The following is a 27,761-nucleotide window of genomic DNA, read 5'->3' as shown; positions in this document are numbered from 1 at the left end:
GTTTGCAACGCGAAATAACCGAAATATGTCTATCAAAGTCAACTCAAGGCAGCCTTAGAAAAGCACTTTACGAGCTATAAGCCCATTTATACTTAGACTTTTCCAACGTTTTAGGACTCTGGCGATAGTTATCGCCGATGGGATCTCATTTTATGACGATAGAAGCACCAAAAGCAGCAATAGAATCGATGTATTGAGCACGGACTCACGGAGCTTCGTGCTGCTTAGCTGCCTTCAAGAGTTCGGGCGGGCAGTCTCCGTTACTAGCGACTGAGCTACGGATACGATTTCTGAAGAAAGAGTGATTTTTTCTTTATCGTAACCTCTGAAGTAGGTTAATATGGGGTGCCGTATTTGTATTAGTGACAGCACTCTGTTCTGCCCATTTCCCGGAGTAGAAGTAGGCGAGAGGCGACGCTCAATTCCAACGCTGCCTTCTTGTCTCAAGTGGATCCTCAACAAGCTTGATAGGCAGAGCTGGTTCTGAAAACCCCTCCTTAAGCTAAGTCTGCTGCAGCTAAAGCGGCGGGTGAACTCGATTCTAAACAAGCTCCAGCCCCTCCTTGATCTTAAACGCAGGCGGTATTGGACGAAGGGGATGCAGCCTTACAACATAGTGGGCTCGGAAGAGAGCTGTGGATGAGCGGACGTGTCGGAAGGGTAGGGCAGTAGAATCCGGATCGACCACCGCTCTATCTATGGTGCAATCGCCAAAGACAAACCAGCGGACAACTCCCTTTGCCTTTCTGTCTAAGCTGCAACTCCTACAATACACGGCAGACAAGAGGGAGTGTTGCTTCCTGCTCATCAACTTTATGAAAGACTGGAATGAAGGTTGTTCAATCAAAAGTATTCTTCAAAAAATTCTTTTTCAAAACGGAGAAGTCAAGCGACATGGGGAGGAGGGATTGTAGAAGCATATGCCAACCTCACTAGTTAATTAAGTTCAGCTGTTCACGAGTGTGGAAATCCCTTGCTTCCCTCATGCATAGTTAAGAGGGTATCTTCTGTACCTTAAGAACAGTTCTTATTTATATAATGCTGTATTGAATGGGTTAGGCTATGTACAGTTTTTCTTGTGTGCGAGGAAACGAATGCAATTTGGAGGGGAAACGAATGCAATTTGGAGAGGCAAATATGAATGACAAGTGCATCTCCAAACTCAAAGTCTCACATCAAAGGAAATCACTGGCACTTTATTTAAGTATCAGTTCTCAAACTATCGGCCCTGAAGGTCTGAACGCCTCTGCATGATCAATAAAAATCAGGCCCATAAAATGAAAACTTTCTGTAGAACGGCTAAATCTGCAGAATCGGTTCTTTCCAGTTTGTTCGTGATTCCTTCTGCAGTAGTGAGAACTGAGAACAGTTCATGGCTTGTAATCACCATCACTGCCCAGGAACCATTTCCCATAAAAAAAAATTCAAATAAGAACCCTCAAAGTTATTGAGTTGCGCGTGAGTTTTAATTCTGCTGCATGCATATTTTACTTCTATAAAAGTTGGTTATCTTCAGCAGAATCAGTATAGTATTTCTCATTAGATTTGACAAGACATGCATATAATCTGCTCATGAGTATTATGATGTTTAGAGTTAGACAGTTCGTTGAGCCAAATAAATGATATACTACGCTCACGCCCCACTGCAATGCAGTATACGCTCAACAGGAGCAGTAGGGTGATGTAGAGAACTGACTAGAACCATTGAAGGAGCAGATGATGGTGTGGGTACAATAGTTGTTACTGGAGCAGGTTCACTTGCTGGTGGTGAAGCCAATGGGGGTGTAGCAGTTGGTGGTTGGACCTTGTGCTATAACAGATCAAGTCAACATTGCAAAGACCAAGAATAGACCAATGCTAGAAAGCCATCTTGGTGCTTGTGTGTGTTGGCTGGGGTGTGGTGCAGGTGGTGTATGCTGTGTGTCCCCCCGTGCAAGTTGTGGTACCTTGTTGGTTTTGTGTGTTGGAAATGGTGATGTTGAAGGTTTGGAGACTTGTTTGGAAGTGAATAGATTGTTTAGTTGTGTTTGTTTAGTTGTAGTGTAACTGTATCGACCTAATATATGACTACTAATACGATTGGTGTATCAACCCTAATCTTGCTATAGTTAAGTAGTTTTATTACTTGATGCAACCGTATTGCTAACAATATATTTGGTCGTAGTCTCTCATCATCTGTTCTTTCCGGGGTTAAGTGAAGTGAAGCGGCATCACCTCGTTTCTTTTCTTTTACCATTAGCTTTTCCATTTGAATAATTAATGTAACTTTTGTACTCTCGAAACTAATTTAACAATGTTCCTATCCTGTGTGGTTATCATTTTAACAATGACAATATTTTGACATCGATCGTAGGACCCTAATATCTGATTACAAACAACTCGGGTTGATACTGTACTTTGCAATTCTTATTGCTCAACCCTTGCCTCCGATTGCATTTTTTCTATTTAGAACTAATTTGTTCAAAATATAATTTTGCCCCCTAATAAGTAATTTGCCCCCGATTCAATTTCATAATTTGATATTTTTGCGGGGCCCTCCGCAACTGCAGACGGTAAACAATGTGGTATTCACTTTCGATAAACTTTATCGCGAGACATAATGAGCGATCCTTCTCCTTTGTCATTGAAAGTAAATAAAATACCTCTCACATTTTAACTTAATTTATGCTTTTGATATCTTTAGCAACCGTGTTTTTAACTTTTTTTTATTCTCTATTTTGCAAAATATTAAACTTGTTTCTTATATTTCAGATAAAAAATCTTAGCAATAAAAAGGCCTTCACCGACAAGGAAATAAATGAAGTTCGAATGGATTTTGTTATGTTCATCCAAGAATGTATTATGAACTATCCTCAAGATGAAGATGGACCATAAAGGTTGAAGAGACATATATATGGGTGATCGAATTTGACGAGATTAGATTATTTTTCATTTGGATTTGGATTTGGATTAGGCTGATTATATTTATATGAATTAGATTGGAAATGTGTTATTTATTTCATTACGTTTTACGATTAAGTACAAATATATATTGGTTATCTAATGGGATTGGAATGTTTCAATGAAATTAGCAATATATATGAGTGTTATTTGAAATTTAATGGATCATATTCAGATATGTAGTTTATTCAGGTGTGTAGTTTATTGCAGGTCCCCAATTTTGGGGGTTTTTATATATATTCACGTTTTATTATTATTTTTAATAAAAAAAATATATTTATATATACATATCAATTTTATTTTACCCAAAACAGTCATGACTAATGATACTTTTTATGACTGTTAAAAAAGATGAATGAATAACTGTTTATTTGAAACTGTCACAAATGATATGATTTGTTGTGACGGTTTTTGAGCAGTTGTTACCGTTTTTTATGATTTTGTGACCGTTAAAAAGGATGAATGCATAACCGTTTATTTAAAACCGTCACAAATGATATGATTTGTTGTGACGGTTTTTGAGTAGTTGTTACCGTTTTTTATGGTAGAGAGAGGCTAGTCTGGAACAAATATTTGTGACGGTTTTGGGAAAAAAATAAATGACTCTCACTCCGTCACGGTTTTGGAAAAAAAAAAAACCGTCACAAAAGACTTTTTGTCACTGTTTTTAACAGTGATATAAAGCCTTTTTTCTTGTAGTGTTAGTTCTTTTGTTAGCTTTGATTCTTATTGAAAGGATGTAATAACGTAGTTATATTTTCAGCATGACATGAGAACATGGTAGTAAGGACTATTTATTTTGAGAGTCTGTTTGATGTTTTGTTTGGACGGGATGATATCTTAATAAAGTAATGGCGGATAATTGTTGGGATTATTTTTAATTTAAGTTGATTCTTGTATGATGGGGGTTTTAGGTTTTGACATGTGTTGTATCCACCCCGTCATAGCCTGAGTTTTTAGACAATTGAACCGAGTGATGTTTGAGATATTTATATTTCAAATATTCACTTTGTAATTGTTTAGAAATTCGGGCTGTGACAGTGCTCGTATGACTGCAGATGGAAACGAGTAACGGTGTGGTTCCGAGGAACGAGGGTAGGATCGCATTTCATTCACCTTGATCTATAACACCAAGCAAGGCTGCAAATTCCTCCACGGTTGGTACGAGTTCGGAGTCTCCGAATTGGAAAGTATGAGACGACGAATTCCAGTACTTTAAAGCTAGCTTCATTGTGACCCAATCAAGTTCAAAAGGCAGTAATCCGAGGGAATTTCCTAGGTTATACCCGGTGAAAGCATGCATTTCGCTGTCCTTAAAGTTCACCACTATCCAACAAGGTATGTCTACCTTTCCGGGAATAAGGTTTCCTACGACAAAGGGAAAGGAAAAGAGAAAAAAAGATGAGAGAAGAACTTGACATGATCCAAAGGAAGAAAAGCAAGCTTACCATGGCTTGAAGAAGATGACTGGGAGGAGGCTGCCATGTTAACTCTCTGTACCGGTTGTGGAAAAAGTTGGTGAGGTACGTATGCACCTTCTCAAGCCTATATATAGCGTTCCTTTGCTCCAGCTTTTAGAAGTTGCAGGTCCTTGCTTGGATCACAAATGGAAAGTGCTGATGGGCCTTAACAAGAGAAGGGAATAAAGCCGGAATAGAGCTGTAGGCTCAGTACTTATTCGTGTGTTTTGGAGGTAAGAAAAGGGAATAAGGCGGTTTCTCTTTCTATTTTGAATTTTGGGAAGTTTCTTTTTTGTCCTTTTACTGAGATTCCTTCCCTTTTTTAAAAAAGTTGTTCTAATTCAATTATTCGGTGCAAGCACCAGATAAGGAAGGTCGGGTACCCCTTACCTATTTTGGCATAAGGTTCGGTCCTGTTCAACCAGGTTTGGACCCGTTTGATCCGGTTGGCCCAGGTTGACCCGGTTGGTCTAGACTGACCCGGGTTTTAGCTGTTTGACCTGGTTCTCACCAGTTGACCCGGTTTTGACCAGTTTTGACAGTTGACCAAGTTTGACCCAAAAAAAAAACTTTCCAAAAACAAAACCAAAAATTCCAAAAACTTTTCAAAAAAAATAAATAAAAAATATTGAATATTAGTACTATGGGGTTCTTACCCCCTCCAGTATGAGAAAATATTCATCAAGTTTTGTTTTCACCACCGCACTATTGCCAACCAATTGATCATTAATATCATTTCGGTAACTCCATTTGTGCAACATTAAAATTGTTCGCGAGAACAATGTCAGTTTTTATTGATAGCCTCACGGATGGATCAGCCTGAACTCATAGTGACAGTCTTTTCCAATCCGAATATTTGAACGTAATTGATTGATTGATTGATTGAACTTGAATATCATCATCCCCACCATCCATCTTTCATCTCCAGCACATCTCTTATCTTCTTCAGCTGTGTTCGTCTGCGTCTTCTTCCTTCATCTTTAGAATCTTCCATTTCCAGTGGATCTTCTTGCTCTCTCCGGTGAGTCTTTCGTTAGTGTTTGGTTATCACCATTATATGAGAATCTTTAATTTAAGTCAAAATCATGAATGAATTGATCTATCCATTTAATTTCACCAGTTTTCCAAAATGAATTTGAAAAATATATTAGATTTCAAAAAAAAAAAATTGTCCCTTGATTTCAAAAAAGTTGTTCATCATTTTCAGAAAATATTTTTCAATCAACCAATATCATGTTACGCGGTGTAACTCCGTCCGATGCTTCCATTAGCATTGATATTTTGTCTTGTGTTATAAGTACGTCCGATGCTTCCACAGATAATCCAGTTACCATGTTGCGTGGCATAAGTCCGTTCGATGCATCCACCAACATTCAATCATTTTTAAGCCCTCGCAAACAACTTGGAAAAAATGGAGGATTTCAAATATCTAGGGAAATGCCCTCTTTCAAAAATATTTTTCAAACGAATTTTCAAAAATTGCATGAGATCTTTTGGTTGGAGCTTGGCAAAAATGGTTTGTCTCCATGGCTTTGCCGTTTAGTTATAAGCAACCTCTGCCAAAGAGGGGCAACTGTAGACACCCCATTTTTGCACCCAGGCATAATTCATTCACGATTTTACCTTGAATTAAATTTGATCATATAAGGTGATTTGCTTTCTAGAGTCTTATTTTCTACATCAAACTTCTTTCTTTTCATCTTCTTTTAGCATCTTTAGGCACTCCTCCTCATGTTCTAGCTATGGCTAAAGTTTCGTTGCTTTCTGAGTTTGAGCTGAAAATGACCAAAATGCCCCTGTAACCCTTTGGAGCCCAAATCTCATTTTTCCACTCTTTCTTTGGATGAGATTATTTCATATTTGAATTCCCCTTGAAAAATCCTTCAAAATGAGTACAAGCTTTCCTAGGTTCCTTTTGGATTACAGAAACCCTAATCTTGCCATATCCCGTTTCATCCCGTTGTGCGCACTATTGAGTGCAACATTTTTTTGGAGTAAGATTTTGACCTAAGGGTATTTTTAAGATTTCATGGACCTTCCTAATGGATTAATGAACAATTTTTGTGAAGAAGAGTTTGCCTAATTTTGACTCAGTCAAAGGAAATTTGCAGCATTGAAAATATGGTCAGAATGGGGTTTTTTATGCATTTTGGACTTGTGCTCGTGGGCTGTGGATCCAGCTCGGGTTGGAACTTTTCATTAGGTTTTATAGCCCATTTTGAAGCCTCCAAAAACCTAGAGAACCTTCCTTATCTGTTTGATTTGATTTGATCCCTAAAATCAAGAATATTCTAGAGAATATGCCATTTTGGAGCCAAGTTTGGAAACCCTGGATTATAGGCTCATTAAGGACGTGTAGGGCTTTATTTTTTTCCCTAATCCATCTGAAATATCCAAAGATCATGGGCTAAGATCGCACCCCTTATCCCACCTCTTGAATCAAGGGCCAGATTTAGGAGGTGCAACCAGAAAGAGATCAAGCCATTGGATTTTTCTTCATCAACACCTAGCCATTGGATCAAACTCATTACCATATTTGAATCCACGCCCAAAAGCTATAAATATTGGTCTCATTCACCCACAAAAAATATCTAGAGCTAGGAATTCGGAGTTAATAATCTGGACCTAGCTATTCAGAGCTAATAACCTAGTAGTTTTCTTTCCTTGAGGGTTCTTCTTTTTTTCCTTTTCTAGTTCATCATTCTAAAGTAGAATTTCTTTAGTTTAATCTAGAGTTGAAGGTAAAATTTCTACTTTGAGGTTTTTCTAATGAAGTTCTTCGTGTTCTTCGTCTTTAGTCTTATTTTCCCCTCTTTCGATCTTGAGTAGAAACTTCTTTTTACCAAAAGTTGTTTTTTTCTCAAATCACCTGTTTCAATCCAAAATTCACAGTTGTCAATTCCAAATCAAGGTTATCATCATCATTCATCAATAATCAATCAAGATCATCAATCAATCAATCAATCTACAATCAAGTATGAGGCAACATTCCAAACAAGGTGACATCTTTCTTTTCTCTTTTATTTTAATTAGTATTGCATATTAGGATTATTTTTTTTTTAGTTTTATTATAGCATATAGTTATTAGTTTTTTAATAAGAAGATCATCCAACTTGTTAGATTAATTTTTCAAACTTTCTTCGTTTGCCTATCTTAATACATTACACCTCAATAGAAGTAAGGTTGGTTTTACCAGTCGAGCGTGGGTGCCTAACACCTTCCCACATCTTTCCTTGACTCCTTAACCCAATAATCATTTAGTTTCGAGGGCTAGTCCTTCACATAGGTTTTACTCAACTTTTCTTTAATAAAATTAGTGACGACTCTAAAATCAATTGTATGGACCTAGGTACACATTTTTGTGCATACAAACATCCTCAACTATGGCTCTGGGATTCTTGGTAGAACGGTCAGCTAACTTCAATTTGACTTGTGTAGGCTTTAGGTTCTCCAGGCCCAACACTTGGTAAACATGATATGGCAAGAGATTAACACTAGCACCAAGGTCTAAAAGAGCATTACCCGTGAATTTTTCTCCTATCTTGCATGATATTATAGGGCTTCCTGGATCTTTGAGCATGACTGGAGCTTGCTGATGGATAATAGATGTTGTTTGTCTAGCTAGAAACGCTTGCTTTGGAACATGAGTACTTCTCTTTATGTTGCATGCATCTTTCAAGAATTTAGCATATGATGGCAATTGCTTGATCGCTTTGAGAAAGGGGATATTGATGTTATCTTTCTCAAATGCCTCCTTCATCTCTAAAAATTTCTTGTTCTTTTTGCTTTGAGCAAAAAAACATAGGAAAAGGTGCCTTTGGTACAAACACATCAGCATGTGTTTACTCTTCTTTCTCTTTGGCATTCTTGCATATCTTGTCTTGGTTATTTTGACAAATGGGAGTGGAAAGGATTTCCCCCACTTCTTTTTCGAACTTCATTTGAAATCTTGACCGATTGCTATGTAGCAATGTTATCATGAGAAGGTAAGTCAACCTTATTGTCTATCTTCAATCTTGATCTGAGAGTAGTAACTGAGCTGACATGATCATGGAGGTGATCAGTACTAGAAGTTGTCCCAATGTGGCATACATCTTCACTCCTCAATATTGGTTCCAATAAGCTAGGTTGAGTGGCTTGTGTCTTTATAGACAAAGCAGTTGTGAGTTGGTCGACCTTAGCCTCTAGAGACTCCATTCTAGAACATTGACTTGCATGAGATTGCTGGAGATTAAGCTAAGACTGTGCAATAAGCTCTAGAACACTTTCAAACTTCTGATTTTTCTGTGATAGCAAAGTAATAGCATTCTCCAAGTTGGCAGGTGCGGCATAATTTCTCATAGGATTAGGCACTAACTCTTCACTTGTATTGGAATTCTGTTGAGAGTAAAATTGTTATTGAGGAACCAACTGTAAAGCTTGACTTGTCTGTGGAATATAACTTTGATCTTGAGAACCTGGTGGTCCAGCGTTCTATCTCCAATAATTACCTTGAAAGTTATTACCACCTTGGTTGGGCCTCTGAAAGGAGTTTATATTATACTCTCCAATTGATGCATGTTGATAGTAACCAGGACATTCTAGAGTTGCATGGGAAGTGTCCGAACAGACTTCACAGTATCGGCTAGCTTGCATGACTAGGAGAGATTTAGCTTGAGACTTGTTGATTTTGGAGGGATTCATGGAGAACTGATTGAATTTCTTACTCAAAGTTTCAATGCTGGTGGCTAAGCTGGCCAATGTAGACTTTAGTTCTTGATATGATTGTTCATGTGCTTGGTAACCAAATTGCTTTGACTCCCCCTCCATGCTAGCGACATTCTCATTGCTAGTAGTCCACTATTGTGTTTCTTCAGCTAAATTCTTGAGAAAGTTGTAAGTTTCACTACACCATAATAGGATATTTGCAACACACACCTTTTTTGCTTTGCAACGCTTATTTACCGTTAGCAAATTGCCAACCTTATATAAGCGTTAGCAATGTTGTAAAGCGTTAGTTTATTTTGGTGAATTTCCGGAATTAATTGCTAACGCTTCAAAATCGTTTGAGAAACATTACAAATCCAAAAAACCAAAACAACATCGAAATTTGGAAAAGAAAGAAACAAAAAAGAAATCGCGCTCGGTATTTGAGAATAGAAAACCTCTCTTTCTCTCTCACAGCCGCTAGGTTAGGGTTTTCTTATCATTCCTCTTTCTCTCCTTCAACCCCTCCTCCTCTTCTCCAGAACAATCACTTCCTACCTTTTTCTTCCTTTTTCTAATTCCCAACAAAGGATTGTGTTGAAACCAAAGCTTTGAAAACCAGTTTTTGCCCCGAAAGACTTTGTTCTTTGAAGATGATTTACCGAAGAAGAAGAAGGGTATTCTTCTGTTTTGATGGTCCTTCTATAAAGAATGAGTTTGGTTTCGTTCCAGAAAGCAAACTCAGTGTTTCGATAAGCAATTTTAAATAAAGAAACGGTTTTTGACTTGGCGAGTTTGTTTGTTTATCGTCATTTCTGAAGAAAAAACTTGTTTTTACACTTTCCTTTCCAGAAAGAGAACCCAAGGACCGAAAGAGGAATCGGCTTTCAGTTTCGCTCTCTCGAACAATCAGTCACCACCATCTTTGGCTTGTAGTCGAGGTAAATTTATATTTGTAAGTTTGGAATTGTTAATTGAAAGTTGATTGGGGTTTTAGTCCTAGAAAGAGGTGGACATACACATGAATATCCAAACTTATGGACACAAGAAAGATTTCTAACAACATTAACTTCGAATCCATCGCACTACCCACTTGCCGTGAGAATCTTTTCATCAGAAGATGGTGTTGCGAATGGTAGAGGAAGAGTTCTTGGTGGAAGTTGTGCTATTAATGCTGGTTTTTATAGTAGAGTTGATGATGACTTCTTTAAACAACCTAGGTTTAAATTGAATCTTGATTTAGTGAACAGGTCTTATGATTGGATTGAAAAAGCTGTTGTTCTTAGACCTCATTTGAAAAACTGGCAATCCGCAGTTCGTGATGGACTTCTTGAAGCTAATGTTGCACCTTATAATGGTTTTAATCTTCATCATGTTGTTGGGACTAAGATTGGTGGGTCTACTTTTGATGGTTTGGGGAGAAGACATAGTGCTGCTGATTTACTTAATCATGCTAGACCTTCAAATATCATGGTGGCTCTTCATGCCAGTGTTGAGCGTATTCTGTTCAATACCCTTTCTTCTGATTCTGGTACTCCTATTCTTTCCATTCAAAAAACTTCTTGTATTACATTCTATTATTTTGTATGTGTGTTTGTTTTGGTTGGAATTCATATTGTAATACATGTTTAGAATGGCCCTTTGCTTGAAAAAGATTAAGAAACATCAACCATTGGTGCTTTTAGAATAAGCTTAAGAGTTAGTTTCAATACTCTCACTGTATTTTAAAATTGTGAGTTGGTTGGGTGTCTGCTTAAACAGGTGTTTCATTGAGTTATTAATTGTCATGATGAAATTGCTTCTTAGTTAAAACTAATATTTATGTATTCGAAGAATTCAAGCTGCAATGTTATTTGCAATTGATATCAGGATGGACGTCGAGTTCTTATGATTGAGAGAGATTTGAGCGAGCCAGACAGAATTGTTGGGGAACTGTTACAGCCAGGAGGATACCTGAAATTGATAGAGCTTGGCCTTCAAGGTAGGCATGAAGTTCTGAATGTGAATATATTTTAGCCACAGGTCAACATATTTATGTGGCTCAACTGTATGCTCTGCAGATTGTGTAGAGGAAATTGATGCTCAAAGACAACACTATTTTATATATCGGCAAGACAAAATATCGCATCTTTCTTAAGTAAAAATAAATAAAAAAAGCCTCCACAGAAGAAAGAAATGGAATTATTAATGATGAATCTTGAAGGAATACTCAACTCTTTATCACGGTCAAAGACCGGAATTGAAACACTTTCGAACGTCGGTTTAAGCTTGTCGAGTTTATTGACTACGTTCACGACAACACTATTCTTCAAGAATCAATAGTAGAAGAAGAACAACAACAACTTGCCAATCAAGTTTCAAAAGAAAATGCACTGAAAACGCTCAATCACCTACTTGCTTTTATTTCCTCTCCTTCTTTAAACTAGGTTTAGTTTTGACCACTTTGTTTTTATTAACTATATGAAATTGTTTGTTTAATGAATATGTGTTTTTCTGCAGGTGGTTGTTGATGCACTGTCGTTTGTCTTGCCCAAATTAGTTTTCGTGTTTTACGAAATGCGTGTCCAAAGAGTTATTTCAGATTGGTGAACGTATACTTGACCACCTTATATCTACTTGTAGTCCAAAAGATATGCTCACCGTTATCTGCGAGGTCAATCTTTATTAATTGTTCGATGTTGGTAATCTTTGTTTTCAACATGTTTCATTGTGTTTTTTTTTTATTGAATCAGGTATTATATACTCATAAAGGGATGTGCAAGGAACCCCGCTTCTTTTACTCCTCTTTTGCTTTGCTTCTATCAAAAGGTAAAAGCCGTTGAATGTTGAAAAGTTTTACTCACTATTTACCAACTGAATCTACCCTATAAAGTTCACACATTTTATGCATGTAAGACTCAGAGATGAAATTACTTATTCGCTAGGTACAAGTATAATGTCAAGAGAGCTCAGATAGTTTCTTGATGCATTTATTTCTTCCTTGCAGTGCTTATATCCCTCCAAAGACGTCACTTTGAGCATATAAAAGAAGCGTTGCCTGCAGTCCTTAAGGTTCTACAAGCTATTTCTTCTGAGTTAAATGATGAAACTCAGGATTCATATCAGCTCAATCGTCAATTGAAGCAATTCCCACGGTAAGGATCTCACAGAGGCATCTCCGAACAGATTCACACGCCTGCTTTTGTAAAGAAAAATTTGAGTGGGAACTCGGCACACCAGATGCCATGTAACCATATGTATCACGGCTGAATGTATTGTTCCATGGTTGGTTCAACACAACACCTGCCTCTCTTTGTCTTGAACTGCCACCACGAGGATCCACTAGTGCTCCGAAAGTAATCGGAGTTCTAGCGAGAGCGATAGGACTAGCGGTGCAAGTAGTAACACCGGTGCAAGAGTCTCCGGTTGCCTTTCGGATTCACTTCTTCTCCGAGAGGTAAAGGGGCTTGATAAAATTTGCACTATTAATATTCAAGATAAACTTTTAACTATAATCCAGCTAACATGTAGTACTTGATTGCGAGTGGGAAGATCGTGTGCGAGGGGCTCTTCCTTTCACGATGTCACCGCTTGTGAGACTAAGGTTTGATAATATTCCTTCCGCTTTTGTTTTTGTCGTAGATCCTTCATGGGCATTTTTTGTCAGGATGAGAAATGACCTCGGAGTGTCGAGAGATAAAAATGTGGACCATGCCATTGTTCTAAAACTGTTTTGCATTCTGTGCAGGTGATCCCCTTATTGTCTGCTTCATGATCTTTTCTTGGTCGACTATTTTATCTTAATGCTAGGATCTCTTTTGGAGCATTTGTGGAAATAAATGGGCATACGGTTTTCAACAACGCAAGCTATTATCTCTTGTTTAGGATCATAGTATGAAAACTTTTTTTATGGTGATAGTCTGATAACCGTAAAAATAATAGAATCCTAAATATTAATGTTAACAATACTAATACGTAATCCTACCGTTCTTACGTTTAAATCAATTTTTCTTACTCTCAAAACATAATCATGCAATATAATGAGTAATGATTTATTCCACTCTTAACGGTCTAGACTTAAATTTAATTCAACTAATCAAACCAAAAGGAACAATGGTGAGAGTAATGATTTGATGTGAAATTTCTATACTACCATTCCCAACACAAGAACAATAATAAGAACATGTCATTAAGGAATAAGTAATTAACTTTATAAATCTAATAGAACAATAAGAACAAGATATGATTGAATGAATAACAACTACTTATTAATCTAATGAACAATAAAAATAATGATTCAATACTCAAGAAATAAAATAATTAATTAATGTAAAACTAGATCTAGAACTAAGGTTTAATGGCTACTTTTCTTATCCTAACCTAATTTATTTTCTAACCTAACCATCTACCATTAACAAAGAGTCAAGCTTTTGTTTTTATACTTTCAGATCCAAAAATCATGCATGGACTTGGAGCCATGTTTTGGGCCGTAAAATCGGGCCCAAAACCCAATTTCTTTAGTCCAAAAAGACCTCTTCAGCTGCAGTTGGCTTCGATAGACTTTTTGTCCACTTCTTCTCCTCTGATTGTGCCAAGGCTTGGACCATTGGAAATCTCTTTCCGAGCTGGTCGTTTTCACATAAGATACTCCCAATTCCGAGGTCTGAGTCCAAAGATACGGCCTTCGGAAGTTCTGCTGACTTGTGCTCTGTTTCTGCCCGTGTTGACTTTTCAGCTTTTGACCGGGCTTTACAAAGGCTTTGTATCCTTGAATCTTGGCCTTTATTCATAGAACTCCTTAGCAACCGACCTTTGCTCCTTTATCTTGCTAAAGTGGCACATTTCTGCACATAATGGACTTTGAAGCCTGAAATGCATAAAAACACGTGATCAGTATTAACTCTTAATTATTACTCACATAATTGGTCTAAAAGTATGATGGTTAAGGGGTTAAAACTAAAGTTTTGGGCTCTTATCATAGTCCAACAATAAGTTTGTGAGGTTTAGAAAATCGGTCAAAGTTGTGAATGTTTGTGAATGTATATGGTTGGATTAGTTTTGTACTTTATCGATTTTTTTTCCATGTATATTATGGTTTCTTTGTAAAATAGTATGAGAATGTATTGTGTACCGAATAAATTTAGCTTAAATAAGAATTTATGATTTATGTATATTTGGTGCAAAAGGGGCCATCTTTTTGTAGGTTTAGCTAGTTGCTACAAAATATGTGAAATTATTTTTTTTTTATCAGCAACCCATCAGCAACGGTCCATAACCGTTACAAATAATTTTTAAATTATTTTTTAAAATTAACTAACAACTTTGCAACGATTAAAAGCCATTACAAATTACCAACGCTTAAAAAGCGTTTGTGAAATAAAAAAAACGTTGCAAATATTTTAAATTTGTATACAAAATAGTTATAAAAAGTGTTGCAAATCATTATTGCATCGCTTAAAAAGCGTTGGAAATTTCTATTTGCAACGCTTATTAACCGTTGCAAAAATTTCCAACACTTTACCCACGCCATATTTGCAACGCTTAAAAAGCGTTGCGAAAATTATTAGCAACGCTTTTTTGCCGTTGCAAATAACCTGTTATGGTGTAGTGTTTCCTCTCCATCCATCGATGTAAACTTGCCTTTGTGCATTGACTATATCATCTGCTTGTTCATCATCGAGAGTCCTCGATAGAAAAAATGAGCAAGTGTGCTCTTATCATAACCATGATGTGGACATGAGACTAGCATATTATTGAATTTCTCCCAGCTTTGATGATATTCTTCAGTCACCTTCCCTTTGAAATTGTTGATGGCTTGCTGCATGGCATTTGTCTTTTGGGGTGGGTAGAACTTGTTCATAAACTTTGTTCTCAACTTCTCCTAGATGTCTATTGAATTGATCGGCTGTGTAGTTAACCATTCAGATACTTTACCTTCGAGTGAGAGTGGGAACAGAATGATCTTGATACTCTCATCCCTGATATTCTGGTTCTTTAAAGTTCTGAGGACTGATAGAAATTTGTTCATGTGGACATATGGCTGAACATTGTCTGAACCGTTGAACTTTGGAAGCATAGAGATTATTGATGCTCTAAGTTCAAACTGGTTAGCTTCTCTCTCTGGAAAAACAATACTGCTGGGTGGGTCTCCAATGATTGGCAAATAGAAATCGCTCAGCTTCTTCCTCTATTATGCTTGTATGGGTGGGATAGCTTCAGGATTATTGGTGTCCATAACACCTCCATCATTGCGTGCGGCCATTGTATCAATCTTGTCTAGTATTCTTGCTATGCGAAGATGATGAAAAACTATCCTACTATGCTTGAATGCAATTAAACTAATATGCAAAACTACTTTCCTTCAACTGGGTTGGGCTTTGCAACTAGTATCTCGTCCGTTGTCTAAAGCTGTCTCTTCTAGGGTTATGGTGAATCATTTGGATTGCTTAAGTACCACGGCCCATAGATGATAGTCCGTTTGTCAAGATTCAGACAAGAAACACTAGAGTTTGATGTTTCGCTGTGTTGGCTTACAACTTCAATTGTTGAAAAAGTCTTAAATGCAATTAGAAAGCAATAAAACTAAACTATGATGCAACTATACTAAGAAAACAATAAAAAGAATGAAGATTCGACTAACATGGATGGTAGATCTTGTCTTCGAGATGTTTTTCAAGCTTATTTCTTTCTTAAAAGGATGGATGATGCGGCTAAAATTAACTCAAGATCCAAAGTTCTAATCTTGAAAGAAAATGTTAAACATAAACAACTTAAAATGGCAGCGGCGCCATTTGACCTTGCCTCTTTTTGTGTGTGTAGATGATATATGGATGATGTAGATAGATGATGTAGATGGATGATGGTCGTTGAACAAAATAGAAGCATATCAAAACCTAATTATCCCTCAATAAGTAAAGGATGAGTTGGGTATCGTTCCACTTTTAAGTGTATGTTTATTTGAAGGACAGGACTAGAAAGGGGGTTTGAGGGATTAAAAACTATTATTATAGATATTGTAGATTCTAATGCTAAACTAAACTAAACTATTGAGAATTTATAAGAGAGGGAATTCAAGAGATTATAATCCACCAATACTTTTGATTCAATGACCTTTTGCTTCATGGTTGTTCTCACAAGTAGACTACAATTAGGCAATCGAGCGAGTGCTGATGCCTTCTTGGACGAAACATCGTTAACGAATAACTCTACTTAAGGGTGTTCCTATGTTCATGTTACTAGTATCTTCTTTCCTTTTATGTGAGCTTGGGCAGCTATTCAATAAATCACCATCTAAGGCAAACACAAAGAATATTTCCCTTACTCTAAAACACTACACAACTAGAAGAAAAGTAGAGAATAATAGTATAACATTCAATTACAATAAATAAAACTCTATTATAGCATTATATTCAATTGCAATAAATAAAACCCTAAATTAGCATGATATTCGATTGCAATAAATAAAAACCTTAATCTATACTTCCATCCCCTGGTGTGGGCAATGAAACTAATAACTAATAACTTAAAACATAAAGATCTAACTTGATTGGAGAACACCATGAACCAAAATAATCAACAAACCCTAAGCACCGACTTCATTTTCTCCCTTGAAGGAGAAGATTAGTTTTCCATAAAGAAGGAAGAACACGAAGAACGAGAAGAAGAAGAGTTGAAGAACATAAGACTAGAAAGACTAATTTATTAAGACTCAGCTAGTTAAAACCGAATCTTTTATTATTAATCTCTCTCTGCCTCAAGTTCTGGAGACAAGAATATAAGTGAATTGACAAATTACATGAGGCGCTTAGGTCCACTATTTATAGGGGTTGTGATAAATTGTAAAATTGATAGTTTACCTACGAAATGAACGATGAACTCAAAACGTAAGTAAACTAAAACTATCTTATGTGCCTATATTTATCAAGTTTTCTACTCTCAATTCTAACGAAATAGAGTGGAGTAACAAATTCGTTCCACTCCTAGTTCTCTAGCATGGAATGTTTTCTAATCTAATTAATCGGTCTTAAGTCTAATGAGAGCTTTACGAAGGGTGTTATACTATGATACAATATGAAATTGATTATGTTGAATTTAAACTACGAATGCTATGGAAATATGATTGTTTTTGAATCTAGATAAAGGATTAGAGGGGAATTAAATCTTCCTCGAATCCAACTTAATAACCTAGCATAGATTCTTGTATCTCGATTCTCACGTTCTTACGGCAAGAATTTCGAGTTCTAATCCCTAGTGTTCATGGCATTTCTACCAAATACTAACTAGCATATGAGGTCGTCCACCCATTCTCATGGCGAATCACGACTTTCTAGAGTGGAATAGATTCTACAACGCTTCTATACTATACCACTAAGTTTTCATCAAGGCTTCATCAACCCCTCTAATGGAGGGTTTTAGCCTTGAGTCATCAACCCATCATTTCCCATTGAATTATAATTACGCATCATATTAAAATTCTAACTTAACTAATTTAACTAACAATGTTTCAATCTACTTAAACTACGAAATGATAATCAACAAGAATTAAAACTAGATCTATAAATTGAAATAACAAAAATCGAAATTGACAAAATAACTATTTTATTTATCTAATCAATCAAGAACAATGATTCAAAGACTTAATCTAAAACAAGAATTGAAAATAGAACTTAAACTTAATTACTTTACTGAAAACTAGATCTAGAATTCTATATAGTTTTAGGTCTAACTAGCTACCATTAACAAGGAGCTAAGCTTTTGTTTTTATATGTTCAGATCCAAAAATCGTGCATGGGCTTGGAGCCATATTTTGGGCCTGATTCTCTGGCCCAAAACCCAATTCTTTCAGTCCAAAAAGGCCTCTTCAGCTGTAGTTGGCTTCAATAGACTTTTCGTCCACTTCTACTCCTCTGATTGGATTAAAGCTTAGACCATTGGAAAGCTCTTTCCGAGCCGGTCGTTTTGACATAAGGTAGGCCCCATTCCGAGGTCTGAGTCCAAAGATCTGCCTTGAAAGTTCTCTTTGACTTGTGTGTTGTTTTACGCCCAGCGTCGACTTTTGAGCTTTTGGACCGGGCTTTAGAAAGGCTTTGTCTTCTTGAATCTTGGCCTTTAATCACGGAACTCCTTAGTAACCGACCTTTGCTCCTTTATCTCGCTAAAGTGGCACATTTCTGCACATAATGGACTTTGAAACCTGAAATGCATAAAAACACGTAATCAGTGTTAACTCTTAATTATTACTCACATAATTGGTCTAAAAGTATGATCTGTTATAGGGTTAAAACTACAGTTTTGGGCTCTTATCAAACCACCCCCAAACAGCATTTTGCTTGTCCTCAAGCAAAGATGAGAAATTAGAATAAGTGACCAAAAATGGAGTTTTATCTACTCTTGTTTCGCTGAGTGCGATTGCATTGACCATATGTAACAAGGCCTTAAACCACTAGGAATTCCCTAGTGGACGAGTTATAGCCTCGTGAGAGTTTTCCAGTGAAGGTACTCACAAACTTCAACTATACTACAACGACTAAGAAATAAAACTATTGTTTCCTCATTCATGTCTCAACTATTTATACCATGAAATGCCTAGCAGGTTCGTTTATGAAAACTCGGAATATCGTCCTTAAGTAGGTCCTCACATAAATGTCAAGACAAAAACCACTCTGATTTTTCCGCTCAAGTTTAAGCTACTCCGGTTAATGCGTGGGCACACTTTACCTTACAATCTCAATGACAACAAGGAAGCCCGAGTCGATCAAACACATCTGCCACTTACTATCACACTAACCTATTCCTAATTGAGTTAGAGGTCTTTATTAGGTGTTGTGGGGATTAGGAGATGGTTTAAGAAGGAAGGAAATGGATATTCAAAAGGACAAGTCTGAGATAGTAGAGTCTTCATATTATGTAACTTAGAGAAAACCTTGTTATTTACCTTTGCTTCTACACTTTGTTTCCATCCTTAGCCATATTTTTTTTCTTTTTTTTTTTTTTAACTTTTTATTTTTATTCTATTTTTTTGAGGAGTTTTATTTTATTTTTATTTTTATTTTTCTTTTCTTTGGATGGAAACTTCTTTTCTTTATTTTATGAAGCAATTAACTAACTTTTGTTTACACCGGTTTTTCTCTTCTTCTTTCTTCCTCATTCTATTCTCAGACTTATTCTAGATTGGGTAGGTTAATTTTTTATTTTTTTATTTTGTTTTGTTTTTGTAACAGGGTAAAGGATTTGTGGGTTATGAAAGGCTAAAGAAAGGCTCAGAGGGGCGACTAGCGGAAAATAATTCATAGGTTTGAATTTCTGGCTATATCGATCCAAAGAGGGCCTAAATTCTCGCTTAGGATATGGCATAGTGATCAAGCAAGTGGACGTGTGATTTCTCTATCCGGATTTTATTTCTCCCTTGTGTCATTTCTCAAATGTTTCGCTCATATAAGGCTTTAGGCTATATTCTCACAGGATTTGTAGAATAAGTACTCTAGCCTAGCTTTTGAAACTTACTGCTAACAATCATAGATACTCATGTAATATATTTATAGATAGATGCAAAGATTATTACCTACATATTAACCTAAGTTTCTAACAATTATTATGATGCAAAAGCTACGTGAAACTTCTAGATTGTTAAGAGCATAGAGAAAGAAAACAATACCAATATTCCTAAGTGTATAGCATAAACTTATTTATTTATATTTTTTAAAAATTTTTAACTTGAAAACAAATGCATGTTATACATATCTATATCCTAGTAGATGCCTTAATTACACGTGTTTCTATGCCCCCCCAAACAAGAAGCATGCTTTGTCCTCAAAGCATTTAAATAAAGAGGGTAGAAAAAATACCATGGAAACGTGTGAAATTCGGAACATCTATGAAAACAAGGTTAGAACATACTAATATAGGGAAAATAAAAATACTGATGCAACTCTATAAGAGTTCCACCCATTATGGGGTTAACAGAATTAATTTGCTTGGGACATAAGCAGACAATAACAAAACTAAAAACTTACCTTATCTCCCGCTTAAACATCCTCCTCCTCAGTAAAGAGATGAGGTTCCTTCGCATCCTGCCAGTCCATTATAACTTGCCAAGCTTGCCACCATTTATCATCTACTAATGCTAACCTGTTAAGTGTTATTATGTCTGATGGGATGTACGGGGTGACCAAATGAGGCTGCACCTGCCATCCTGGCCAAGTCATTATTCGCAATGAGCGAACCACCCCATTGGTGGGTCTCATGACTTCAACCCTTTTCCAATCTGTGAATTGTGCACGAATCTGAGTAAACAACTTCGATGATGATCGGCTTACCAAAACAGGCATAAGAAGATACTTACGCCTCATGCTTTGGGCTCTCTTAAGACTAGCGACTAAAACTCGGGGAATGTCATATCGGCGACGTCCCTCAGCTAAAGCGAGCAAAATGTCACCAGCAGTACTATTTGCAGAAATGAACTGCCATTCCCCCAAAATATTCATTAGGATGAATAACATGGTGGTGCCTACGTTTAGGGAAAGGCTACCAAGGGCAATGCTATATAAGCCCTCGGTCCATTACTCGAAATACCCTCCCCATAATACTCATGGAAATATGTATAATCATAAAGGTATGCATTATCGGTCATATATACCCATGTGTGAGCGAGGATCGGTATTGGTAATCCTAAAACTAAACTAAAAGCGACCACATTTTTATTGAATTTATGTGTCGTGTCATCGACTATGACGGAGAATTCTTGTTCTCCATCCCGATTACAATAGAATTTAACGTTAATCGTAGAAATAAGCGAAGCTATGGTGAATATGAATCGTCATCACTTACTAGTAGATGGCGCCATCCTAATCGCGATCCCGTAGCCGGAACCAATATCCATGGTCTCGGTTCCCAACACGTCTTCGAAAAGACTGTTCGGTATGACTATAGGAGATGTCATCTCAACGACTCTTTGAACGGTTCAAAAAATCCTGGAATGACCCTCGAAAAATTTAAATTTCGTGTTTACTGATGGCGGGGCGGGGTCGCTCGTGGGTTTTGGAATTACGGTGTTTGGTGCGAATCAAGGAGAAACACAGTCGCGCTCTGAGTAAAATTTCTGAAAGTGTAATACGGCACGGATTAGCTCGGCGAAGCCTTGGCGCTTTCGTAGAAGTCTTTGAAACGTAAGTTTAGAGGAAAGAGAAGGAAAAGCTTGGAGTGAAAGGTGTGGGATGATGGTGGGGTGTAGTGTGGTTTGTTAGTGTAGAATGAAGGGAGTTTAAATAGGTTCTGAGCTTCCAAAACAAATCGGCAAGTTCCCAAATTGTTTTAAGGCAATTTCCGGAAATAGAAAAATTCCAAACCAGAAAACGGAAACAAACCATTTTCGTGATTTTCTAAAAATCCTGGTATCTTTCATACTGGATTTAGAATAGTAACTTCTAAACTCTCCGAGATTTCATGCTACCACCACACAAATCATAGATATGTCGGTATCGGCCAAATTCTCAACCTTTCCTCCAAGACAACTTTACAGCAGATGATTATATAACGAATTATGCTCGGTATAAATATTACCACCCCCAAACAAGTCGGGAAGGTGGGATTAATGATAAAAACAAGCAGAACTCAAAAATAACCAATTATCTTAAAACTAAAATTTAAAACCAAACAACATAAAACAAACACCTTAATATTTAAATTTAACAACTGAATTAAAATCCAACTAATAAAACAAAATCATGAAATAACAGCGAACACAAACTGATGGTGAACACCTAGTTATGTGATGAAGATGGACCACGAGATGGAGATTGGCCCCGGATGGAGAATGGCTTGAATCATCGTCGCCCGGCGGCGCTCATGCTGTCGGACTTCGGCTGAAATAGAATCCTCCACGGGTGGCATGCGTCGTAGCATCTCTATTCGAAACAAAGCGTAAGGCCCATCTCGATCCCGAAAATCTTTGCATCTTGGGCTTGTTGATGTTGATGGATAGTCTCCATGTTAGACAAGATATCGTCCTGAACCTTTTCGAGCATTTCAAGTCTCGTCTGAAGGTTCGTTTGCTTATTTTGAACTACAATCTGTCTATCTCGGATATCTTCACAAATACCATAAACGCAACGCAAGCCAGTTTGCAACACTTGCATGCGTTCTAAATTAGAACTACAATTATCTAATGCATTGTCATCCAGACATGTCATATCCCCCCTTTCATCCTCCGACTCAACCACCTTTCCTTCAGACAACGACCAAGTCTCTTGGATGCAATCCGTAAAGATACTTGCATTAGAATGCAATTTGATCTTAATAGGAGCAGATTTTGCGACAGCTCTAAAGGAGAGCATGATCTTAGTGATCAATACGGGAAGAGGCCAAGCTCTTTCCCCACTCCTCTAATCACATTAAACATTAAATCGAGGATGCAGAAATTATACTTATTTGTTTGCAAAATCCGAGAACGTCGCGGACATTGCGGACCGATATCGGCGACTTTGTCTTTCCTCGAGGGGCGTTCCTACCAATCCACCGAGCTACCAATTGATTGGTTCTCGGGTTGATGGCCGGACGAATGAGATGTCAGATTGTATTCACCCTCCACGACAGTATCTTTCATCAAAGCAGGAACTCCAGTATACTGGGATTCCTGAATTGTCATTACTAGGTTGCTTTCAAGCGTAATTCCTAACAGTTCAGCCAACAACTGTCTCGTTACTTCCCTCCTCGTTCCTGCTACCTTTATGAAAATCCTATCCCCCTCCAATTCTCGCTTCTTATAAAACTATTCTACCAAATCATAGTGATAGAACTCCTCAGTCGAGTACCACAGTACGTTCCAATCCCTCCTAATCATCTCCGCGTCGTAAAATGGCGCGAAGCTATCGGCAGCAAACGCGTGCTCCGGCAAAATTCTTCGTCATAGCGCCATTGAAGTTTCTGAGACAACTAATGGTTTTGTAGACTGTGGGGGAGGCGAGTTTGAAGAAAACAACTAAAAACAACGGTGGTGGCGGTGGTGGCAGTGGTGGTTACTTGAATTGGTGGCCATTTTTGGAGTTGGGGTTGGTGGTAATGGTTTTGAGAAGATTTCAGTTGGATTGAATTGCTTGGCGTGGGTGTAGTTAGGTTTTCTTTTCTTTTTTTTTTTTTTTTTTTTTTTTTTGGTGTTCAAGGTTTGTTTTAAACTTTGTTAATGGCGGTGGTGGGTTGTTAGCGCGATACTGTTCGTGGAAAGAGAGTGAAGCGCTTGTCTTGCTACCGGTCTTGTGCGGGTTTGGGCCCCAAGCCCAATTTGAATTCCGAAATTTTCAGATTGTTCACACAATTTCAAATTCAATTTGCCGCTTCGTTACTGGCCCGATTTTGGCAAATGAGTTATGGAAATGATCAGTAGAGAATTTCCAATCCAATGATCCATAAAACACTCAATTCCAACTATGGGTGACGTATAAAAAGGTGGAAAAATTCCTCGAAGTGCGTGTGTGACGTAAGTTATGCGAACGAAGGAAATCTAAGTTTTAGATTACGTCAACCCAATTGAACTACAAGTAATGGGCCTAAGCAACACAAATGGAAAGTTCGAGCAATCCGGATGGAAGGACCGACTGCCCACCCCCAAACAAATTTTTAAACACAAAATTTGTTTTAACGTGGGTCGTTTAAAGTTAGATTCCCAAGACTTGTTGGATTGCTATTTCTACGATTTAGAATTTTTTTATATTTTTATTAGTTTATTATAAGAAAAACGAAAAACAATAAATACATAGTTCACCCCGTAGAGGAACATGACTCAAAAACTGAGAAAACATGCAAAAGTGGAAAACGTGAATTATGTGAAACGTGGACTCAGGATCCGGTACTTACAACCACACACTCCATAGGGAGGGCCCGGTTACCTGGATGGTGCACTTACCACTATATGGAAGTGAAAGGAAGTACACTAATGACAAAGATCAATCCTCACAGACAGGGTCCTGTAAAAGGACTTCCTCTACATTAGGGGACAGAAGTTCGTGAAAATGTTTTAACCGTTGACCATTAACTTGAAAGGTACTGTTGTCATTGGGATTTACCAAGGTGATTGCCCGTAAGGGGGTGACTTGATAACGAGAAAAGGACCAGACCAACGAGTTTTTAGTTTCCCTGGGAAAATATGTAGACGGGAGTTGTAAAGCAAGACCTTTTGACCGACCACAAACTCTTTGCGCAAGATATGCTTATCATGAACACGTTTCATGTTAGCTTTATAATCCTTCCCGAGATCGTAAGAATCGCTACGGATTTCTTCAAGCTCATTCAATTGCAACTTGCGTTTGACATCTGCCTCATCAATATTGAAGTTAAGGCTTTTTATAGCCCACAGAGCATGGTGCTCTAATTCAACGGGCAAATGACATGGTTTCCCAAATACAAGTCTAAAGGGAGACATACCTATAGGAGTTTTGAAAGCAGTTCTATACGCCCATAAGGCATCCGATAGGCAGCCCGACCGATCTTTCCTATCAGGGTTTACAGTTGTTTCTAAAATCTTTTTGATTTCCCTATTAGAAACTTCTACTTGTCTGCTAGTTTGTGGATGATAAGGAGTTGCTACTTTGTGTGTAACTCTATACTTTTTCACTAGGGATGCAACAACTCTGTTGAAAAAATGTGTTCCACCATCACTAATGATGGCTTTAGGAATGCCAAACCGATAGAAAATATATTCTTTAATAAAAAATACAACGGTCTTATGGTCATTGCTACGGCAACTAGAATATAAATGAAACCGTGGGAAACAGGGAAGGGACCCTTGAAATCAATGCCCCAAACGTCAAAAATTTCTACTATCAAGATTGGATTTAATGACATCATATTACGCTTTGTGATTCGCCCAAGTTGTTGGTAACGAATACACGTCTTGCAATGCACTTGGGCATCCTTAAAAAGGGTAGGCCAATAAAATCCACATTGAAGAACTTTAGCGGCTGTTTACATCCCACTAAAATGGCCACCACACTCTTTGTCATGGCGAGCGATAGAACTTCATTATATTCCCACGGGGAATACAATGACGAATAATCGATCCGCACAATACTTAAAAAGCGGGGCTCATCCCAGTAGTATAACTTAACTCTGGCCAAGAACTTCTTACGTTCATTTCTTGACCAATTATAAGGCATAACATCAGCCGCTAAATAATTTACAATGTCAACATACCATGGTGCTGAAAAAATAGCATCTGAGATGCTCATCGGGGAAAAGAGTCCCAGTGGACTCGGAATCACTCGATCGTCGTTTGTGAGTCTAGATAAGTAGTCGGCAACTATGTTTTCGACCCCTCTTTTGTCCTTTATTTCTAATGTGAACTCTTGCAGGAGAAGGATCCATCGGATTAATCTCTGCTTAGCATCCTTCTTTGCAAGAAGGTACTTAAGGGCTGCATGGTCCGTGTAAATTAAAGTTTTAGAACCAACCAAATAAGGATGAAACTTATCTAAAGCATAAATGACGGCTAAGAATTCTTTTTCGGTAGTTGAATAATTCCGTTGAGCATCGTTTAAGGTTTTACTAGCATAATAAATAACAGTGGACTTATTATCTAGTTTTTGTCCCAAGACTGCACCAACTGCATAGTCACTAGCATCACACATGAGTTCGAAAGGTTTAGACCAATCGGGAGGCTGTAAAATTGGGGCAGAGGTTAGGGCGGATTTTAAAGTTTCAAAAGCCTGCTTACAATTAAAATTAAAATCAAAGATTGCATCTTTCAAAAGCATATTAGTTAAAGGGGTTGCTATTTTCGAAAAGTCTTTAATAAACCGCCTGTAAAAACCTGCATGACCTAGAAAGGCTCTAATATCACGGACAGTCCGTGGTTTAGGTAGAGTTGCTATCTTATCTAGTTTGGCCTTATCTATTTCGATGCCATCACTAGATACAATGTGACCTGGTACTATGCCCTTTTTCACCATGAAATGACACTTTTCCCAGTTTAAAACGAGGCTCTTTTCTTCACACCGTGTCAAAACCTTAGACAGGTTAGACAAACAGTCTGTGAAGGAGTCTCCATAGATAGAAAAATCATCCATGAAAACTTTCATAAATCGCTCTACCATGTCACTAAATATATGAAGCATACACCGCTGGAAGGTACTAGGAGCATTACAAAGGCCAAAAGGCATTCGTTTATAGGCATACGTTCCAAAAGGACATGTGAAGGTAGTCTTTTCTTAGTCATCAATATCAATAATAATCTGAAAATAGCCTGAGTAGCCATCCAGAAAACAATAAAAAGCATGACCAGCTAGGCGTTCGAGCATTTGATCTATAAAAGGTAAAGGAAAGTGATCCTTTCGTGTCATAGCATTTAAACGTCAGAATCAATACAGATCCTCCATTTCATAGGACCTTGTGTGACAACATAGTCACCCTTCCCGTTACGTACCATGGTAACTCCCGATTTCTTAGGAACTAAATGAATGGGGCTTACCCATTCACTATCAGAGATTGGGTATATGATACCCGCATCGAGTAATCGTAAGACTTCTTCCATAACCACCTCTTTCATGGCAGGGTTCAAGCAACGCTGAGGTTCGCGAGAAGTCTTCGCGTTATCCTCCAAATGGATATGATGAGTGCAAACATTAGGGTCAATTCCCTTAATGTCGGCTAGGGACCAACCAATCGCAGACCGATGTTCCCTAATCACCCGGATTAAACGTGTCTCTTCATCCTTAGATAACATAGAAGATATAATTACCGGATGACTACCATCCGGATCAAGTTGAATATATTTTAACTCCGGGGGAAGAGGTTTAAGCACTGGGGTGGAAGGAAAATCAATAGATGTTTCGTCTGGGTCCTCATTTTGCATAATGAATACTTGCCTAGGTAGCAAGTCTTCATACTCAGTATATGGAGCAACCGAAGGGTCTATAATTGGTGTGGACTCAAGGATGGTGTTGACTTCCTCTAAGTAGGAGTCATTTACAAAATCTGAAGTTCCAAAAGAAAGGAATTTGTACATATTATTTTCGGGAAACGTGTTGTTAAAATAATCTTGAGCTAAGTGATAAATGTAAAATGAATAGTTTACCTACGAAATGAATGATGAATTCAATCCGTAAGTAAACTAAAAATTCTATACTAATCTCAATTATCAAAGCTTCTACTCTCGATGCGAATTGCACTAAGTGGAGTAGGAAGTTCGTTCCACTCCTAGTTCCCTAGCATGGATTGTTTTCTAAGTCTAAGAAATCAGTCTTAAGTCTAATAAGAGCTTTACGAAATGTTATGCTAACAAGACGTGTTAATTTAAATAACAAGATAAAATAATATAATAAATAACAAGATAAAATATAAACTAAAGTTAATCTACGAAAGCTACGGAAATACGATTGTTTGAATCTAGATAAAGAAATAGAGGGGAATTAAATCCACCTCGAATCCAACTTAACAACCTAGCGTAGAATGTTGTATCTCAATTCTCACGTTCTTACGGCGAGAATTTCGAGTTCTAATCCCTAGTGTTCATGGCATTCCTACGGATACTAACTAGCATGTGAGGTCGTCCACCCATTCTCATGGCGAAACCACGACCTTCTAGAGTGGAATAGATTCTACAACCAATTCTATACTAACCACTAAGTTTTCATCAAGGCTTCATCAACCCCTCTAATGGAGGTTTAGCCTTGAATCATTATGCAATCATTTCCCATTGAATCTAAACTA

The 27,761-nt window shown here is 37.5% G+C and overlaps 1 protein-coding gene and 2 long non-coding RNA genes across 3 annotated transcripts; all 3 read left to right on the top strand.

Annotated features, from left to right (window-relative positions):
• The first annotated feature begins 761 nt into the window (after nt 1-761).
• LOC147510026 (uncharacterized) lies at nt 762-1,515 on the top strand. The gene is made up of 2 exons (XR_015216702.1): nt 762-834; nt 1,071-1,515. It is a non-coding gene; the product is annotated as an uncharacterized LOC147510026 (long non-coding RNA).
• A 1,074-nt stretch (nt 1,516-2,589) lies between these two features.
• On the top strand, nt 2,590-3,096 carry LOC147510025 (uncharacterized). The gene is made up of 2 exons (XR_015216701.1): nt 2,590-2,629; nt 2,752-3,096. It is a non-coding gene; the product is annotated as an uncharacterized LOC147510025 (long non-coding RNA).
• Nucleotides 3,097-8,378: 5,282 nt separating this feature from the next.
• On the top strand, nt 8,379-11,325 carry LOC147510024 ((R)-mandelonitrile lyase-like). The gene is made up of 5 exons (XM_086597986.1): nt 8,379-8,386; nt 9,939-10,027; nt 10,330-10,617; nt 10,956-11,067; nt 11,147-11,325. Exons 1-4 carry the CDS (start codon nt 8,379-8,381, stop codon nt 10,979-10,981), a joined length of 411 nt encoding a protein of 136 aa, XP_086454112.1. The 3' UTR covers nt 10,982-11,067; nt 11,147-11,325.
• The last annotated feature ends 16,436 nt before the right edge of the window (nt 11,326-27,761 follow it).

Source organism: Coptis chinensis, chromosome 3, assembly GCF_015680905.1.
Source record: "Coptis chinensis isolate HL-2020 chromosome 3, ASM1568090v1, whole genome shotgun sequence".
Lineage (NCBI taxonomy): Eukaryota > Viridiplantae > Streptophyta > Magnoliopsida > Ranunculales > Ranunculaceae > Coptis > Coptis chinensis.
Note: the sequence above shows the minus strand (reverse complement) of the source record. Positions and strands in the feature narration are given on the sequence as shown.